General features: G+C 38.1%; 1 protein-coding gene across 1 annotated transcript in view; it reads right to left on the bottom strand.

Annotated features, from left to right (window-relative positions):
* MYO1D (myosin ID) overlaps window positions 1–12,687 on the bottom strand; it is a 349,561-nt gene that overhangs the window by 202,348 nt on the left and 134,526 nt on the right. The window contains exon 15 of the mRNA XM_088028373.1: window positions 521–687. Within this exon, the coding sequence (XP_087884499.1) occupies window positions 521–687 (167 nt within the window). The remainder of the gene's footprint in view (window positions 1–520; window positions 688–12,687) is intronic.

The raw sequence follows: 12,687 nt of genomic DNA, 5'->3' as shown, positions 1-12,687 counted from the left end.
GTCTCCATGATTAACTGCTTAATATTTTGTTATTATGGTAATTACTAATATCGGTAAGGACAGACAGCATTAATTGAACATCTATTATGCATCAGGCACCTAGCTTTTTTTACTTAGGTTAACTTAATCCTCACAACAACAGCCTTACAGGTAGTGTTTATTAAACTCATTTTACAGATGCAGAAACAAAGTCAAAGACGTTAAATTTCTAGCCCAAGATCACACAGCAAATGAGTGGCATACCCAGGATTCCAAGCCAGATGTGACTCTGAATCTAGGTTCTTTCTACCAAACTACAACACCCATATTTTTCCCCCACAGAATGAATCTTTCCTCATGGTCTATAAACCATAAACTCAGGGAGACTCTTGAGCTGAATGAGAAAGTTTTTCATATTTGCAGTTCTCTTGACTCTTACTCATTTGACAAATACTGAGAGTATTTAATCTGTGCTGATACACTGTCCTACGTGGGGAGGACCCCAGATTTGTTGATGTCTGTCAGGGCTCTTTATTCTCACCTGTGAAGAAACTTCTCATATGTCTGGCGGAAGGCAAACCCCGCCCGCCGCACCCTCACGTTTTCCAGTAGTCCAAGATACTCCACTTGGTGCCGACAGCGCTCATCATCAAATATCTGTGGGGATTTCTTGTCATTGGGTTTAATGCAACGTACATAATATGGCTCCTAAAGAAATAAATCAGCAAATGGTAAGTTTCACTGGAGAAAAATCCCAAACTAAGGACTCTAACATGTAATTAGTGTTAATTGTGTCAAATTAAGCTCAGTGCCTCTAATTTCTCAGACATATACTTGTGAATAAAGTAGTTATTCTTCCTTCCCCTTCAAGATTGGGAGTTCTTGTGCATCTAGCTAAAATTTTGTTTTATTATATTTTAGGAATTCATCAGGAACTGCAGAAAGGGGATAAAACTAAGGAGTAAATAATTGAGATGTGTAAACATTGAGTTTATGTGTATTTATGGAAAGATGGTTAAAAAGGAACAGAAAGAGTAATTTAATAGAAAGAGGAAGGAGCCATGAAAAAGATGAACTGCAATGAAGAACATAAAATGTAAGCCCAGCTCTGGCACACAGTAGGTGCTCTGTAAGCATCATGGCTGCCATCCATCATCATCATCGTCATCCTCACCATCATCACGTTAGTTTGTGCTTTTGAAAAAGAGATTGAAACTTATAAGTAGAGAAGTTACAAAACCTCCTGTAGGTGTCACTGACTCTAAGAAAGAGTCTACCAAGAAATCTCTCCCTCTGGGCCAATTAAGTTTTCTACCATGCATTAGATCATAACTCCTTTTAAGTATAAAACTGTGCTGGTGTAAGACCGATCCTGGTTTGCTGAAGGTAACAAATTCTCACTGGATGAATCAAGGTCAAATGTATCCTACTTACCAAAGAGTTACTTTCCCTTCTCTGATCTATAACCTATCAGACACACACAGATGCACTTTAATTGAGATAGAGTCCTCTGTAGATAGGCGATTTTGAGCTCTACTGAGGGCTAGAGGTAAAAGGAAGTAGTCAATAATTTAAGAAGAGAGATTGGAAGAATGTGAAGTTACTTGCATTCTCACCAGTGAGTTTTCAACATCTACACAGGAAGCTCCAAGGACAGATTTATCATGCTGCATTCCTTGGTGAAAAAAATGCCACTTTTTCCCCTTTTTCAAGGCCCTGCTTATGTTCATTTCCTATTGCTGCCACAGCGGATTACCACTGAAACCGCCTAAAAGCACAAAGTCGAACAAAAATAAAAATGGCCGCACTAATGCTTCAGCGAAGCTCAATTTTAAAGTAACCTTTTTCCTCTCTTCCGCAAAGCTCCTCTCCTCCCTTCTTAGCCTTTTGTTCCAGGAACCCGGTACCACCCTAAAGACATGATGAAGGAGGCTGGTAGCACCTACACAATTCCTGTCAAACCCGGCTAGATCCTGTTATTTCCCTATAAACCACCCCAGTCCCTTCCTCCCGTAGGGTTTGCAGTTTCTGAAGGCCATGGCCTGTGCAGCCTCCTTTGCCCTGCAAAGCAAGAAAGCTCTCGTTCGTCTTTATCTCAAACTCTGTCTTTTGCCTTATACTTTGGTTCCGAAGCACGGAGGTCGGTTTTCTACAACACCACAGATTTAGTGGCTTAAACCAACACAAATTTATTCTCATAGAACTCTGAAGGTCAGCAGTCTGAGATGGGCCTCACCTGGCTAAAAATCCAGGCTCTGATCTTCTAGAGACTCTTAGAGAGAACCCACTTTCCTATCTTTTCCAGCTTCTAGAGGCTGCCCACATTCTTTGGCCTGTGGCATCCTTCCATCTTGAAAGCCAGTAATGGCCTATTAAGTCTTTCAAATGATACTATCTCCCTGGTTCTGACTCTTCTGCATTCCTCTTTCCCTTTGAAGGACTCTTAAATTTACAAAGATCCTACACCTGGACAATGCAGGATAATCTCTTTAAGTTCAGAACCAGCAATCTTAACTCCACCTGCAACCTTCATTCTACCTTGCCATTCAACGCAACATGTTTACAAGTTCTGGGGATTAGGGCATGGGTAACCTTGGGAGGCTGTGGTATAAAAATAAAAATAATAATAATAATATCTCCATCTCTCTCCCTCTCTTTCTCCCTGGACTTTGTCACAGGTCCTAGCATAGAACTTCTAAAACCTTGGGAATTTCCTCAGTAGTAAGAATGTCTTTGTTATGCTAATGAGGTGACTCCTGCCCAGCTCCCAGATAGCTTTAGGATGGGGGGTGGGCATCACAAAAATCCTCCATAGGATTAGAGAAGGGACTTTCAGCAACCTGACCTCCACGGAGGGAAGGCTGGAGGTTGAGTCCAGTCACGGGCTAATGATTTACTCAATCATGCTTATATAATAAAACCCTTATTTAAAAAAACCCTCATTCAAAAAAACACTCAGACACAGAGGCTCCAAGGAGCTTTTTGGTTGGTGAACATATCAATGTATGGGGAGGGTGATGTAACCCATCTCCATGAGGAGAACCTCTTGCTCTCTGGATGTCCAGACCTCCCAGACCTTGTCACTGTGTGCAACTCTTCATCGGGCTGTTCCAGGTAGTGGGAGAACTGAACTGAATTGTAGAACACTCTGTCCATCAGTGTCTGAGAACCGGTGTTGAAATGCAGAGGCCATTACTCTGCCTACAACACCTGCCTTTTTTCATCACACTGTGGCAGCTTTTAAAGACAGGACCACAATATTTCACTGCATTTCCCAATAAGAGGTGAATTTTCCACCCCACTCCTGGGATCTGGGCTGGCCCTATGACTTGTCTTAACCAAAAGAAAATGGCAGAAGTGATACTGGGTTACTCGTGGACACTCAGCCTTGAGGCGCTTTGAACTTTTGGAATACTTCTTCCATCATGTGAAGAAACCCAGGACTAAAAACTGTATGAAGAAAGAGGACAAGTTATCCAGTCATTCAGCCATGGCATTTGGGGAGCCATTTTAGACCATTTAGACTTGGTGAGCCCCAGTGAGACCAGACAAACTGGCTAGTCAACCCGCCAAATCATGAGACACAATAAATTGCTGTTGTTCTAGGCACTACCTTTTAGGGTGATTTGTTATGAATTAAGACAACTGATACTTCTTCCCTATTCTGGAACACCAATCCCTGGCTTAGGTATTAAGCAGAGATTTGATATTATTACAAAGTACAAGCAGAATCTTACTTTAGAAAACAGTGATAGGTGACCACATGTTCATGAATCTCTAATGGTTTTCAAAGTGGAGATTTATATGGGGAGATTGTGGCTCACTTTTTAAAAGTTTAAATAAATTTAAAACAAACTTAATGGGATGGGGAAGGCAGGGAGGGGGTATTATTTACTTGAGGATTTTCTGCAAGTTTCCTGGGATACGGGACCTTTACTGCTTGACAAATAAACTGAAAGAAGTGTCATTGAGCACAGCAAATATCAAAATGCTGCTAGATCTATCTGTATACTTTGGCAGTGGTGTAACAGAATAAAAATCACACAGAATCAGGATACTCGGGTATTCGTCATTTCTGATCTTAACTAGCTATGATAAAGTCTCTCTGGACCTAATAACCTAATTTATGAAAACAGGATATTAGGGCTTCCATGTTAGTAATGACAAATTAGGTAATTTAAACCAACACCCATGCTGGGGACATGTGAGATAGGCAATTAAAATATACAAAAAACACCTGCTTAAAGACAGCGGAGAATTAAATTATGGGACCAGAATCTAGGAGGTGGAGGACGCCATGCAAGTTGCCAGGTTTGAGGCCTAATTTACCAACTCCAGAGGAAGTGGATGGGATCTAAGTAGAGGTTGTGATAGCCTCATAGGGCTAGTGGGAAAGAGATCAGAGAGTAGGGCCTGAAAAGGAGGTCATGGGTAAACCCCTTGCACTTTGGGCTGGGATCCAAAAAGGCAGCCACTAGCAATGAGGGTGAGTCAGAAGTAGGCAGTGTCTCACAGGGACTTGAAATTGGAGCAGCTGATCTGAAATACTAGAGCTCTTAGCTGCTTAAAAGGAGCAAAAGTCAATCTTTACTGGAGAAAGATTACATAAACTTGGGTCTCCAGTTATTTCTATAAACAATTTTGCCAATATAATGTTGGGAGCAAAATAAAAACTAACCACATAAGGAACCAAAATAACAAGAATTAGAAACAGCAAAACATAAAATAAACAGACCTGCAGAAATCCAGATATTGATAATAAAATAACCATGAGATAATAAAATAACTGTGCTTACCGTGCTCAAGATGACAGAAGACAATATTAAGAACTTTTTAGAGAACCAGAAACTATAAAAAAGAACCGAATCAAATGCATAACCTAGGACTGAAAAGTACAATGATGGGAATTGAGAAGCCAGTGGATCAGTCTTTGTATTTCTGGGAAGAAATTTCCCAGAATGAAGCAGGGAGAGATGAAAAGATGAAACGACAGAGAGGTTAGGAGGCACAACAGATAGAGCGGGATGGCCTGGAGAGGAGACAGAAGGGGCAGAAGCAGTATTTGAAGAGCTAACAGCCAAGAACTTTGCAAAACTGATGAAAAACAATCAAACAGTGACAAACTGAAGAAGTCCTACAAATTTTGAGGATTAAAAAAACAAACCAAAAACTGACACCTAGGAACACCGTAGTAAAACTTTGGAATACCGAAGCAAAGCAGCCAGAGGAGAAAAGATCCATTACCTCAGGAGCAACAGACTGACAGTTGACTTCTCAGAAGAAACAATGGAATCCAGAAGATAAAGGAGTATTATCTTTAAAGTATGGAAAGAACTGCCAAGGTAGAATTCTGCACCCAGCAAGAATATTCTTCACAAATGAATGTGGTATATATACACAATGGAATATTATGCAGCCATCAAAAGGAATGAGATCTTGCCATTTGCAACGACGTGGATGGAACTGGAGGGTGTCATGTTGAGTGAAATAAGTCAATCAGAGAAAGACATGTATCATATGACCTCACTGATAGGAGGAATTCTTAATCTCAGGAAACAAACTTGAGTGTTGCTGGAGTGGTGGGGGGTGGGAGGGATGGGGTGGCTGGGTGATAGACATTGGGGAGGGTATGTGCTATGGTGAGCACTGTGAATTGTGCAAGACTGTTGAATCACAGATCTGTACTTCTGAAACAAATAATGCAACATATGTTAAGAAAAAAGAAAAAGAAGAAGATAGCAGGAGGGGAAGAATGAAGGGGAATAAGTCGGAGGGGGAGACGAACCATGAGAGACAATGGACTCTGAAAAAAAACTGAGGGTTCTAGAGGGGAGGAGGGTGGGGGGATGGGTTAGCCTGGTGATGGGTATTAAAGAGGGCACGTTCTGCGTGGAGCACTGGGTGTTATGCACCAACAATGAATCATGGAACACTACATCAAAAACCAATGATGTAATGTATGGTGATTAACATAACAATAAAAAATAAAAAAATATTCTTCACAAATGAAAACAGTACATAATATTTTCAGGTAAACAAAACCAGAGACTCTGTCAACAACAGATCTCAAATATAACAGGATGAAATTCAGGGATAAGAAAAATGACCCCAGATGAAGGTCAGTGATACAGAAAGAGGAAAAAAGTAACAAATGAGTAAATCTAAACAGATACTGACTATATGTAGTAGTAACAGCAATGATATGATGTCATCATTTTGCTGGCTACACACACAATTAAAATACATGACCAAAATAGCACAGAAATTGAGAGGAAGGCAGATGGAATTATAACATTTTATGGACCCCCCCGCCCCCAAAAAATGTTTTGTGGACCTTCCATCTTCTAGGAAGGAGGTAAAAGTACCAAATTATATTAGATTTTTATATTGAAGAATGGAATTATAATCAATCAAATAACCACCAAAACAATATTCTGATATAAATCTTCCAAAATAACAAAGGGAATAATAAAAAATAATTGCAACACTGAGTGGCAGGGGTCAGAGGGTCACGTTCTGACTCAAAAGACTCACAGGCCACACCTGGCATATGTTTACTCAGGACAAAAACATGGCTTGCCAAGAGAAGTGTCACAGCCCCCTGCAGCTGTCCAAACAGCAGCTAGGTGACAGCTTAGGGGCAAAGAGGTATGATCCACATTGGGAGGGTATGGAAAGTGCCCTTGGTGTAAAAGCCTCATGCCCCACAGTATCTAATATCCCTTTCAAATAGATCTGAAGACATAGCATCCAGGGTCCTCAAAAGGGACATGCTTAATACATGAGTCCCCATATTCAGGGAAGCCCAAATATGTCATCCCCATCAGACATTTCTTATTCTCCCAGCAGAGATGCAATTTACAAACAGGGATAATTTTTATCATAAGCAATGCTGTGTAGTAATACTGTCAATATACATCTTACTGCATCAATGGGAACAGAGCGAGAAATTTAATGGAGGGTTAATTGTCAAGCAGAAGGAACAGAATTTTGTTAACCTTTTGCCCACAATGACCAGTTGAAAAGAAAGTTACAAAGGAAAGAAATAGAAATACAGAAGCATCAAATAGGAAACACTAATGACACAGTCAATTTAAATGCAACTACATTAAAAGCATAGAAACTACATTATAGAAAACTAAAAGTAATGTAATGGACTAAGTGATGTATTCAAAAGACAAAGATCGTCAGCTTGCATAAAAACCAAATCTTATTTACTATACACTACTTACAGGCACATACTTGAAACATAAGGATACAGAAAGGTTAAAAGTAAAAGGGTGGAAAAATTTATACCATGCAAACCCTGGCCACAAAAGAAGGTGGTGTTAACTATTTATTCATGCAAAGCTGACTTTAAGGCAAAAAGCAGTACAGAAATACAGAGGCATTTCATAATGATAAATAACTCAAACACTAGAAGAAATAATAGTTCTAACTTGAATAAGCCTAAATAAATTCTTAAAATATCTAAAGCCAAAACAGAAAGTACAACAAGGAAAAGCAGACAAATTCAGAATCACAGATTTTGTCACATTTTGGCATTGACAAAACAAAAACATTAGTAAGAACGCAGAAAAATCGGACAACAGTATGAGTAGCAGACTTGATCTGATAGGTGTCTATAGAGTACAATGCAAACTATTTTTATATATATAAACAAAACATATACAAAAAGAAAATTTAAGAAATTTCTAAGGACTGAAATCACACAGAGTATATTATATCCCCTGAACAAATGAGATTAAGCTAGAAATCAAGGGCAAAAAATAATTAGAAAATCTTATAGGTTTGGAGATTAAAAAAAAAATTCTTTAAGACCTTTGGGTCAAAAAGAAAATTACAGCGTAAATTTAGAAATACTTGTAACTCAATAGTCCATACAATTATGTGGGCAAAGCAATCTTTGTATAATGTATCATTTGACTAGTAAAAGTAACTTTACTCAACAGAAACCAGTTAAATGGAATTTTACCAATATTAACTGATTTGCACAGGAAGTGTGAACACTGGATTAGATGCTAATGACCAGCTAAGGACTGGGGGGATGCCCTTCCATCCTGTTTAGTAATATAAAAATCTTCAGTTAAAGAATCCAGTGGAAATACTTTCTCTATATTTAATCAGCATTCTGCCTCAATTTATAAATGCTGCCTCCTCTCTCATTTATAAATATCCAGACTGAGTCAGCCTAAGAAATCCTAAATTTGACAAATTCCAGTGTCTATTATAAAGGTTAAACTGCAAAAGTTAATACTGATCTTGTTCTCTTGCACATCTTAACCGGTTTCTCCCTATATTTTATGGAAAACATTATTTGTGAAAGTACACCAGTTGGTATATGCAGTAGCCAGAAAAAACTGTATTTAGACATTCACCCATTTAACTTGCTTTGAACACTGCCAAATAGAGTCACAGGGCAGATTCAAGCTCATTTAATAATTCACTGACCATCTGCTTAGGGCGTGCTTTATTAGGTATCAAGGGTCTATCAAATTAGTAGAACTCACTCCCTGTATTTAAAAGACCGAGAATCTAGGTGGAGAGACAAGGCATGCATTAACACACTGTAGATTCTGAAACCAGGTGAGGAAGTCAGGACTTCCACTTCTGGTGGTGCAGGACTAAGCAAGACCATCAACCTTCCTGATAACTTCACTAGAGAAAGCACTAGACAGATATGGGGTGCAGGAGAATCTTAAATGCATCAAAGAGCTAATAAGATAACCGAGATAAGAATAAGACTAAAATCCAGAGGGGTGAGGCCAGCCTTCAGGGCTGCTTTCATCTTGTGGACAGCCTTGTGGGGCCAGGGGACTGCAGGCTGGAACCCAAGGCCATGAAGGGACAGTGGTCTGCAATCCTGAGGAGCTAACCCTGGGAGTCCAAGGGGAATGGAAAACAATTTGGCCCATCGCTAAGCCACTCCAGGCCCTGAACTTGAATTGAAGTGATCCCAGATTGTCAGAATTTGTCTGATAAATCTTTTTAAACTTTCAGCTCTTCTGGATTCTTTGCCTTTGATTTGATTTGACAATTTTTATCCATTTTTACATTCAATGTAATCACTAGTATGCTTGGGTTTCTTTCTACCATCTTAATTTGTCCTGGCTTTCCTACGTTCTTTTGTCTCCTCTTCCCTGTGTTTTTTAGAACAGATTATTTGCTTCTCATTCTGGCTCTGCCTCCCCCCACCCCACAACTAGTTTAGAAGTTATAACTTCATTTCTATTCTTTTCATGACTCCATGAGGACATTTAACCTGCATTTGTGTGTCATCAGGGTTATAAGCTAAGCAATATTTTTATTATTTTCCTGAATGACCAAGGATCTTAAACACCTGAATTATAATCACCTACCATTTCAGTTTATATGCTATTGTTTTGCTAATCCTAATCTGTATTTTTAATCCAATAAAATATTATTTTACAGTTTATTTATACACAGCCACCTTGACCAATTTCTTTGCCCTTCTTTTTGCATTTCAGGCTTTCATTTTAAATACTCTTCCTCTGGCCTGATGTATATATCCTTTAGAATTCCCGCTAGGGTGCTTTTAACTTTTTTCTTTTTCAGAAAGATTCTTTATTGTGTCTTTGTTCGTTTTTTTTTTTTTTCCTTAAGTAGGCTCCACGCCCAGCACAGAGCCCAATGCAGGGCTTGAACTCACAACCCTGAGACCAAGACCTGAGCTGAGATCAAGAGTCAGATGCTTAACCGACTGAGCCACTCAGGTGCCCCTACTGTGTCTTTGTTCTTGAAACATACATATTCTTGGCGCAGAATTTTGGTTTACAGTTCTTTTCTCTCAGACTCTTATTCTTTTAAGCAAATCTGCTTTTAATGCATTTTCTTAAGTCTTTGATGTTCTGAGATTTCACAATGTGCTTAATGCAGATTTCTTGTAATTTTTCCAGCTTGGGATATAGCAGACTTCTTGACTCCCCAGAGTGTTATCTTTCATCACTGTTGAAATTCTCAGCAATATATTTTCCAATATTGCTCTGCCCATCCTCTCCTTTCCTTGGGTAACTCTGATTAGATGCACATTAGACCTTTTCATTTTATCTTCCATGTCTCTTAATAGTGTCTCTTTCTTTTTAATTTCTTGGTCTAAGTAAAGTCCTGGATAATTTCCTTTATTCTTTCTTTCATTTCTCTATTCTCTCTTCAGCTTTGTCTAAACTGATGCTAAAACTCTTAATTTTAGTTTTTATTTCTATCAATTGCGTAGTTACTTGCTCTTTCTCATATTTTTAGGCCTTTGATTTCTTAAAACATATTACACATTCTTATATTCTGTTTCTAATAATTCCACTCTAAGAAGTTTTCATGACTCTGAATCTTGTTTAGTCTGACTCTTGCACATGGTACTTTATGTGTGTAGGAATTCTTAATGGGAACCCCTTATTTTCCTGAAAACGTTATCTGTGGAAATTCTTTAAGGTCTGGTATGAAGGTGGTTTCTTCATGGAAAAAAAAAAAAACTGTGTGCTTCTATCAGATACCTGGGGATAATACCAGGCCTGGTCCACTTTAAACTAAACTGTTGGTTTAATTCACCCAGGTGGTATGAATTTAGACTGAAAACTTCATAAAAACTGGCTTATGATTATAAATGCTCAAGGAATGTTTACCCCCCACTTTGGCTCACTGCCAAGGACCAGTATAGGCAGTTTTTCTTTCAGATAATGAGGGATTATTTCTAGTTCATTCTAGATGCATCCCTCTGAGAATATGGCCCTTTGGAGACCTGTGTGTGCATGCACACACACGTGCGAGTGTGGAATCTATTAGACACACTAGTTTGGGCAGGCCCTGGGCTTCACTTGGAGGACCCAGCCTTGAATACCTACACTCACAGTTACCTACTTCAATAAATCCTCATAGAGACAGCTTATTATTTTTCCCCTAACTTCTGCCTTCACTCATTCCCTGGCTTGCACATTCCTTACTTTCTTGTCAGTTCATGGCTGCATTCAAAAAATTGATTTTTATGTTTTACCTAATATTTAGTTGTTTTCAGCTGGTTTTAGTAGGCACTTTCTTCACCATGTTCCTAGCAAATGCATTACTCAGATATATTTTTAAGATCTTCCCATTTTCCTAGGTGAAACTGATCTAATTTTATTTTCTTATATTAATCTACTATGAAGGTAACATTAATCTCAAAATGAGTTGGGTAGAGGCCTCTCTTTTTCCTATCCTCCAAAACAGTTTGTATGTAATAGGGATTATTGACTCCTTGAAGGATTTATAAAATGTATCTGTAAAAAACCATCCAGGCCTTGGGTTTTTGGCAGGGCTGAGAGAAGGCAGACTCCTGATTAGTGATTTAGTCTTTAAGATTACTAATTTATTCAGATGTTCTATGTCTTCTTGAGTTAATTCTGATAACATATTTTTCTAGAAAACTAATTTTTCAAATTCATTGGCATAGTGTTGTTCACAATATTCTGTGCCTTTTAAAATCTCTGTAATATATGAAGTAATTTCCATTTTTCATTCATAATATTGCTTTTTCTTATCCGTTTCATTAAAGGTTTGTCTATTTGACTATTTTTTTGACCTATTCCTTTTATTTTTTGCTATCTAAGTGTTATTTTCTTCTTTCTTTAGATTTTCTTCTTTGCAATTCTTTTCCTGGCTTCTTGAATGAAGACGTGACCTTAACTCATTTACTTTTTTTTTTTTAAGACTTTATTTATTTGAGAGAGTGAGAGAGAGAGAGTGCAGGCAGAGGGAGAGGGAGAGGCAGGCTCCCCACTGAGCAGGGAGCCTGATGCGGGGCTCAATCCCAGGACCCCGAAATCATGACCTGAGCAGAAGGCAGATGCTTAACCAACTGAGCTATCCAGGAATCCCTAACTCATTTACTTTCAATTTTTTTTTTTTAAATAAAGGTATAACAAGTAGACCACTTTAGCAGTATTCTACAGATTTTAATAAATTTTTTGTCATGTAGGCCCAGATATTTTATAATTTCCATTGTGATTTCCTCTTCAACCGTGAGTTATCTAGGAGAGCATTTCTTTCCCAAGTTCCCAAGCACATTAAAAAAAAAATTTAATGCCGCTTTTTATTTTACTTGTTGTGAGGATGGAGACTGTATCTGTATATACATTTGTTAAAATGGTTAGGACTTCCTTTGTGACCTAGCATGTGGTCAATTCTTGGAAATGTACTATACATACTTGAAAGGGATATTTTGATTTATTAAAGTTCTTTTGATTTATTCAAGTTTAAATTTGGTTTTCAATGCATCTGCATTCTTACTAAGGATTTTGTCTGCTTGAAATATCAGTTTCTGGTACAGTTGGTTTAAAATCTCCCACAAGGATTATTTGTCAATTTTCCCTTTAAAATTTTTTTCACGTTTTTTGTTTTGCTTTATGGAGTTCGTGGATAATAACAGCTATGTTGTTAGGTACCCAGCTCAAAGTGACTTTTATTGTCTTGGGTATTTTCATTCGATTGTTAGGAGTCTCTTTATCTGTATTAATACTTTTTCCCTTAAATTCTATGTTCTCTCACATTAATATTGCTTTTAATCATTTTTTGGGGGAAAGGCTTGAAATATTTTTGTGCACCTCTTTGTTTTTCGTCTTTCTGCACAGTGGTATTTAGGTATCTCCTGGACGAAGCATAGAGCTAGACTTTCTATCTAGTCTTCTTAGTCTATTTATATTTATGGTGAGTACCAACTAT

Source organism: Eumetopias jubatus, unplaced genomic scaffold (assembly GCF_037043125.1).
Source record: "Eumetopias jubatus isolate StellerSeaLion01/CBP00866 unplaced genomic scaffold, mEumJub1_p1.0 scaffold_10, whole genome shotgun sequence".
NCBI classification, from domain to species: Eukaryota; Metazoa; Chordata; class Mammalia; order Carnivora; family Otariidae; genus Eumetopias; species Eumetopias jubatus.
Note: the sequence above shows the minus strand (reverse complement) of the source record. Positions and strands in the feature narration are given on the sequence as shown.